This window comes from Entamoeba invadens (assembly GCF_000330505.1).
Source record: "Entamoeba invadens IP1 unplaced genomic scaffold scaff_1105074725903, whole genome shotgun sequence".
NCBI classification, from domain to species: Eukaryota; Evosea; order Mastigamoebida; family Endamoebidae; genus Entamoeba; species Entamoeba invadens.
Window position 1 is genome coordinate 292041 of NW_004443518.1, and position 8002 is coordinate 300042.

The 8002-nt window shown below is 27.4% G+C and overlaps 3 protein-coding genes across 3 annotated transcripts; all 3 read left to right on the forward strand.

Annotated features, from left to right (window-relative positions):
- Positions 1-1442: 1442 nt before the first annotated feature.
- Positions 1443-2235, forward strand: EIN_522420 (hypothetical protein; the record flags this gene model as incomplete). Its single annotated transcript, XM_004258478.1, has 2 exons — positions 1443-1755; positions 1805-2235. 2 exons carry the CDS (start codon positions 1443-1445, stop codon positions 2233-2235), a joined length of 744 nt encoding a protein of 247 aa, XP_004258526.1.
- Positions 2236-4655: 2420 nt separating this feature from the next.
- EIN_522430 (hypothetical protein) lies at positions 4656-5087 on the forward strand (the record flags this gene model as incomplete). Its single annotated transcript, XM_004258479.1, has 1 exon — positions 4656-5087. The coding sequence occupies one exon, from the start codon at positions 4656-4658 to the stop codon at positions 5085-5087; it is 432 nt and encodes a 143-aa protein (XP_004258527.1).
- Positions 5088-5205: 118 nt separating this feature from the next.
- Positions 5206-5738, forward strand: EIN_522440 (protein serine/threonine kinase, putative; the record flags this gene model as incomplete). The annotated part of the gene is made up of 2 exons (XM_004258480.1): positions 5206-5346; positions 5409-5738. 2 exons carry the CDS (start codon positions 5206-5208, stop codon positions 5736-5738), a joined length of 471 nt encoding a protein of 156 aa, XP_004258528.1.
- Between the last annotated feature and the right edge of the window lie 2264 nt (positions 5739-8002).

Genomic DNA, 8002 nt, shown 5'->3' on the forward strand with positions numbered 1-8002 from the left:
TTTTCGGGATTTTTTAATGGAATTTTTCTTTGAATTTTTCTTCCCGAAAATTGACTTGAATTATATACTGAAAAAATGTGGTGTGTCTTTCTCCCCTGGTGTTACTTTCTCTCCATACTGTATGACTATTTTCTTGTAATTGTAATTATTAATTTCTAATTTAGAAACTATTGATTTAAGCTTATTAAAACGTTGTGGGAATATACCTTTAAAATAATCTATGTCTTTTCGTGTAAGGCAATATTCATATACATCAAGACCCTAATAATCTAACATTTCTTTCATCCAACACGCAGCTTTCACGTGAACTTTTTGAGTACCAATAGCATCACTTTTCATAAATCCGGTGTATTTCCATAAATTATTAATTTGAATGTTTATATTCAATGTAATTGTAGTGAGGAGTTTCATGTTAAGTTGGACTCCAAAAGATATCACATTCGACAAATTGAGTCTTTCTATATCACATCCTGTGAATGCATTTTCTTCTATAATTGTAACAATGGTTGCGAGATTGATATCAGAAAGTCCACGTTTGTGTTTAAACGCATTGGTTCGAATTTCATCCAATAAAAAGTCTAGCAAAATATTGTTGTATCTGTTGTATTGCGTGGTGATTGTTTTATGTTTGATGTTTAATTGTTTACACACTGAAAAGTTATCCCTTTTTATTCTAAGGTTGTTTTTCAAAACAAAAGTGTTTCAATAACAATAAAACTTAATACATTAACTGTTGTTATTACATTAATGAAAAATTAATAATTAAAAGGTGCTTTCATTTAACTTTATCATAAATGTTGTTATTTTAACTAATTATATGTGTTTACTATTATGTGTTGTAATATGAAAAATAAGAAAATGATAGTTAAGAAAAAAAATTGTATATAATCTTGCTTGTATGTAATTATCAACAAATGGGCGTTGAATGAAAAATGAGGATATCAAAATGGTTACACAATGAAATAAATAACAATTGATTAATTTTGTTTTTTATTTGTTTCAACAAAATGTCAAATCAATTACACAAATGTTTTTCTCAATATTTAGAAATAACAATGTTATTAGAAATAATTATTCCGCTTAAATTAATATTTACAAGTACATTTGTATTGACAATATTGTATATCTTTTATTACTTTATTTAAACAATTTAACGTATTAATAACTGTGTTGTACGAATAATTGAAAACACCATTTTAAGGGTCAATTATTATCTTAGGTTTATTAACATATTATTTATTAATATATATACATAATATATATTTTTGGAAACCGCTCCAGGAATAATACCGCTTTTGATTTTTTTGTGAATAATGGTAAAATGTTTTCTAAATGTTATTTGATTTTATTTTTTTAATTTAAACAAAAAGAAAAAAAATCATATTAACAACAAAAATCGAATGCAACAATAGTTTGGATGGTATGGCTTTGTTTCAAGCACAATGAGAGTCTGTGAAATCTGCAACAACGAAGTTGATAAGAGTCAAATTTGCATTAAATGTAAAGATGGGTGCAAGAGGTGTTTCATCAAAAATGATGTTACAAAAGAGATGTCAGGTGTTGAGTGCGAAGATGGGTTTGCATTGAGGAATGAAAAGTGTCTTAAAATAGAAAACCGTGAGTTTTGTCTTGATGAGTTGCACAATGTTGGCTGTGAGTCGTGCGCCAACTACTACTCGACTGTTGAAATTAGCGAAAAGTGCTCACCGAATATCAGAAACATGACTTGCTCATTCTACAACGAAAACGGAGAGTGTTTCGAATATAACACAAAACTAAAAGTGTCATTTTTAATTAAAAGTAGACGACGAAAGTGACGTCAATTGCCAAGAGGGTGAATACCAGAAAGGCCACTGTCTGTCTTGTCAACGTGGATTCGCTCTAAACTTGTCAAATCCACCAGTTTGTACAGAGTGTGGGTGCAGAGAGTGCAACAAAATCAACGAATGCAAAATATGTATCAACGAGTCAAACAACAACATTGGAATTTGCACAAGTGACTGCAACTGCATTTCATCAACAAACAACACTTGTTTGAAATGCACAGACAGTCATCACATAACAAAGGGGAAGTGTGAAACGTGTGATCAGAATTGTGTGTCGTGTTCAAGTGACAGTGAAAAGTGTTTGAAATGTGAAGACAACTTTGTGCTTGTGAATGACAAGTGTGTTTCGTTTAAAGAGATAAATTGTATCACCAAAAACGATGTTTCTGGTCGTTGTGAGATGTGTTAAGAAGTATTTGTGTTTGACACAACAAATGAGGGTAAATAAAGAAATATAGCAAATTGTTTAAATGAACCCAAAAACAAGTGTGTGAGATGTCTACCAACAACTCTTTTGGGTATTTCCAACAGCGTAACGGTTTGTTCTGAAAATACAACAATTGACAATTGTAAAATTCAAAGCTCGATTGGTTGTGTACAGTGCAAAGGTGGGTATTACATGAATGGGATAGAATGTGAGCGATGTGATAAGAATTGTGAAAATGTGACACAAATGCAACAACGTGTATATCTTGTTATTTTGGGTTTGTTCTCAACGTGCAAACAAGTCGCTGTGACTCGAGTGAAGATATAAAAATATCATGTGCGAAGTTTTTGAGTGATGGAGGATGTGCAATATGTAAAGATGGGTATTATTGGCAAGGAAGAAATTGTGACAGATGTGGCAACAACTGCACAACTTGTTCACAGAGTGAAGGCAATTGCCTGACATACAATATTAATAATGGGTTTTATCAGAATGATACTAATGGTATCCATTGTATTTAAATTAAAGAACTTGCAAACTGTTTGAAGTATGATATATTTGAATGTGTTCAATATGAGAATGGGTATTTTTGGACAGAGAAAAGTGTGAGAAATGTACTAAGAATTGTGAATTGTGTGTGTCATCTGAATTGTGCCAAAGTTGTGGAGCTGGTTACATTTTGGTCAAAAGTAGATGTGAATTGTACACTATTATTAAGTATTGTGCGAGTGCTAAAAATGTTTTGTGTTCAGGTTGTGCTCCAAAATACGATCTTTCAATTGATAAATTTAGTTGCTTCGAACATCAAAACAAAACGCTTTCAATTGCACTTCCCGTTGTAATTACAGTCATTATAATTATAGTATTAATATTCACAATATTTGTGGTGTGTCTCTTGTACAAGTCACATCAATCAAAGAAAATACTAAACTCTTTTCATAAATTCGTCATTGCCCTCAATGAGAGGTAAAAAATGCAATTTTTACCTAAGATATTTAAATTTTATATATTTTAATTAGGTGTGGTTATATGAAAAAATTAATTTTTTGATGTTAAATTGAAACAAAAAAGTGTATGACCTCTTTAATATTTTGAAATTTAATTTATCTCCCTGTTATTTTTCCTTATCCATAAAATCGTCATTATTTTTACTATTTTTAGAAATAAAGAAAATCATTTTTAACACTAAAAAATAAAAACAATCGTTTCACATTTTTATTATGATTAAAATATTGAGTAAAATGTATTTCATTATTTATATTAAAATACGTTTTGGATATAATTGACGTAATTCAGTCCAATTTAATAAAGTAATTTGATTAATTGTTAATATTGAGTAAATGTGTTGATCATTAAAATTTAGTTGAATTATAACTTGGTATTCTAATTAATTACAGATGATAAAATAAACAAATTTGAAGAAAAAATAATAAGTTAGAGTTTCAAGTCTTCCTGATATCATGATGTGTCAATTTGTAAATGATTATTGTTGGAATGACTTATTTGAAAATACATCGGTTATCAAACAATATTATACCTAAAAAGTTTTATCGTTTTATTCATTTTAAAAATAAATGTGTTGATATAAATTGAATAACTGGAGAAATTTTGACAAAATCAAACAACTATTGCTCAATAATATATAAAAAGCAAAATATAAAGTTGTGTATCATTATAGGAATTATAAAACAATACAATATACTTACATTTTATACAATTTTGTATTAAACCTCCATAACAATCAAAACGCTATAAAAGCAATACAATAATAAAAATGAAACAATTAAAAAGTAATCAAAGGGAAAAAATATGAAATACAACGCCAATGTGCACAAATCAAAATACAGTAAAACTTTTCAAAAACGGTACTTTTGAAAAGCGGATTTTCTCAAAAGATGGTATTTTTCAATGAAATAAAAAATAAAGTTCTTTATAGAGCGGCAATTAAGGTTTGATTGTCTTAAAATTCCCACTTTTGAAAAAAAAACAAAATTACCACACACGCCCGTTCTTTAAAGTTTTTACTGTACACTTTAGTTTTTGAATAATAAAAAGGTTTTATCATTAAAAATTGGCCATCTCCGAGTTGTGACTTAAATCTAATTGAGCATTTGTAGTCATATTTGAAATATAAATAATAAACAAATAATACAAGTAATGAAAACATTTTTATCGTGTGTCATGTTGTTTGTAAAAAATACATCAACAATATTAACAAGTAAGTTGAAAGTTATGGTGAACGGTTGAAATTGTGCACAAGAAAAAATTACAAAAATATTGCAAGACTAATGACAAATTACTTTAAAATATTTTTAATTATTATCACATTTTTCACAAAATCGTAACTGAAAAAATGACGCTTTTATGAAACAAGTTTACAAAAGACCACATGCGAGTTTTCAATGAAAAAGTCGAACATCAACTACATTAAATATTTTCCAGGAGTCATGTTGAACAAAACATCACTCGACTTCTTTGTTGACTTTGATACAATTTGTTCACTTCCAATTGACAAACCAAGTCATGACCTCCTCTGTGTTGGAAACAACTCGAAACACACCGTGAAAATACAACTGACATACAAAACGACAAGTGAGAAGTACACCATCAGGGTAACTCCATCTCTTGCAACACTGTCATCTGGGAAAGTTGTTGAATTTGAAATATTTGTAACACCTCTGTGCACGTGTAGCATCAGTGAAACTATTGCAATTGTCCTTCTTAATATGTGGAAGTGCGAGCAGATGTCCCTCAACTTTCCCATTAATTTGGAGAGTGAGAAGTCAAGCAACCTTGATGCCGATAAAGTAATTTGCAAAAAGAAGATATGCTAAGGTCTTTTTGGTGTTGTTAACATTGGTAATTACATTGGAAACAAAGTAGCAATTAAAAAAAATTAAAGAAGTCGAACACAATGAAGAGTCAATGGAATAATTTAAAAAGGAGGTTGAGATGTTAGACAAGTTCAGAAGTGAATTTGTCGTTCGCTTCTATTGCGCTGTTTTTGCGCGTAATAAAGTGTTTATGGTCACCGAATTTGCGCAATATGGAAGTCTTCAAGACTTGATGAAACACAAAACGTCGAATGAAGTTGTTTTAAGTTAAGACTGAAATTGTGTCTTGACGCTTCAAAAAGGATTTTGTATTTTCACGAGAATGGGATACTTTACAGAGACATCAAACCAGACAACATTTTAGTCTTTTCACTGGAGACTATTGAAAAGGTTAATTCAAAATTGACTGATTTTGGAAGTAGGAGAAATGTCAACTTGTTGATGACAAACATGACATTTACCAAAAATATTGGAACACCAACTTATATGGAACCTGAAATTTTGAAAAAAGAAAAGTACAAAATGAGTGCTGACATCTTTTCATTTGGAGTAACAATATACGAGTGTGTTGGGTGGTGTGAGGCGTACCCAAAAGATGAATTTAAATTCCATGGAAAATGGCAGAATTCGTTATTTCTGGAAAACATGTGAACAAAAATCCATCAATGAGTGATAACATTTTCAACATCATTTCTGAATGTTGGAAACAAGATATGAACAGTCGTCCAAAATAGAAGACGTTGTTCACACTTTAGAAGTGTGTTAAACATCAATTACAATTTATTTTTAATAAATGATAAATTACTATTTAAACATAAAATGAGTTATAGCAGTTGCTATACTTTTAAATGCAAAGTGCGACACAATTTTTTAATAATTATAATATTTCTTTTTTATTATGTTTTTTATGTCAAAAATGATAGGAGGGTATTTTAACAATATTGTGGTATATTCTGATCATCCATTATTTTGAATTGATTTGCATTTTATTGATAACAAGTTGTTTTTATTAAGGTTTTTGTTATCAAAAAATACAAAAAGTTAAACACAAATTGTATTAACATTTATTAATTAATTAATTAATATAATTATTAAAATGGTAATTATTTTTTTGAATTTTAACAGAATATAATTATTAACTTAGCCATAATTATAATTATTAACATTCAAATGTCAAACCTAAAAAATGATGGTTCAAAGACTGAATTGATTTACATAGATGTTTTTTCTTTTTTGAGACTGTTACCATTGTTGGTTTTGTTAAGTAGTCGACAATATACTGTGATCTTTTTTGTTTTTTAAGATGTGTATAATATGATTGTTATTTTCGAGCAATTGCCATGATGCAATTTAACAACTTAACCCTAAGTTTATAATCATTTTGATGCATAGTTATTTACAACCATTTCCATAGTCTTCACATTTTTCTCCAAGTGTGACATGTATTAACATCTCTTTGGGCTTAGCCAAATATGAGTTGGTATTTCGGATATAATTACAATTCGTGTATATTGTGATATATTAAGAAACGAGTTTTCAGTCATTTGATTACCATCATATGATACGCTGTCCGAAGTGAGTTTCGCTTGTAAAAGAACAAACGGTGTATCTTTTTGTAATTGTTTGATCATATAAAAAATGTGTTTAAATATTGTTCTGTCTTTTTTATTTTTATCATTCTAGTGAAATAGAATATACTTTGAATTGACTTTTGTTGTTTGTCTTGATTTTTCAGGTAGAATATGATTTTATTTATATTATGCATTTTTATAATAAAAATATGGGTAATCGATGCTAAAAAAAATCACAATACATTGAAAGTAAAAAAAAATTGTATTGTTGTACAAAAAAAGAACAATAAATTGTATATATAGGTATTTATTTTAAATATTTGCATTTTTATTATTTTTCTTACATATTTAATTATTTTTGAATAATATTTTTTTAATTTATATGTTATAATAAATTTTACTTATTTTTAAAAATCTTCAAACTTCAATAATACCAGTTAATAATCTAAAAAAATATGCCCATTTATATATATTTTTAAAAAATTGTTCCTTTTGATTTTTGATTGAATTGAGTTATTTATAATAAAGTCAAAGCAAAAAAACATCAAATATATGCTTTGATAATTAAAAAAAACTATAATATTTGTATATTTTGAATTTGAATATTATTTATATTGAGCATTTTATTCCTGTGACTGGAATATACTTACAAGACAGATGTTTATAAAATTATTTGAGTTAGTTTGAATTATTATTGTTGTTTAATATAAAAAATTCTATTTATGAATATTTATTCAATTTAAAACATATTTAAAATTATCTTATTAATTATACCAAAATTGTTTTATCACAATACTTGGACAAAAACTTTTATTTCTTATTAATTTTTATTATTTAGACTGTAAATACATAGCTCATTTTAAAACCTAAACATTGCTTTCAACTTTTTTCATCACTAAAATAAAGTTGTATACATTTGAACTTCGAACTATTTAAAAATACGTTTAAAACAATAAATGTAAACAAAATTTTTATAAAACAAGTTATTTCAAATTAAAATTTCATCAAGTTTTATTAAGTAAAATATAATTAGTCAGCCTTTTCTTCTGAAAATCTTTTTCAAACATATTAATTTATTGTCAAATTTGATTTCAATTAATAATACATTTTAAGTATTAAATAGCACGTAAAGTTATAATCAGGTTAATGCTTATCGACATTTTTTGTTTATTGTATTGTTTTAGACAGCAAAATGAAATATGAAAAACTTTGAGGGATTACTCCTTTTTTAATCTGTATATTAACAACTAAAACTTGTGGAGGACGTATCTTTCTTGATTTTGTTCATGATTTGACTCATTATGAAATTATAAATATCAATAATTATTTTATGAATTTCTTCTT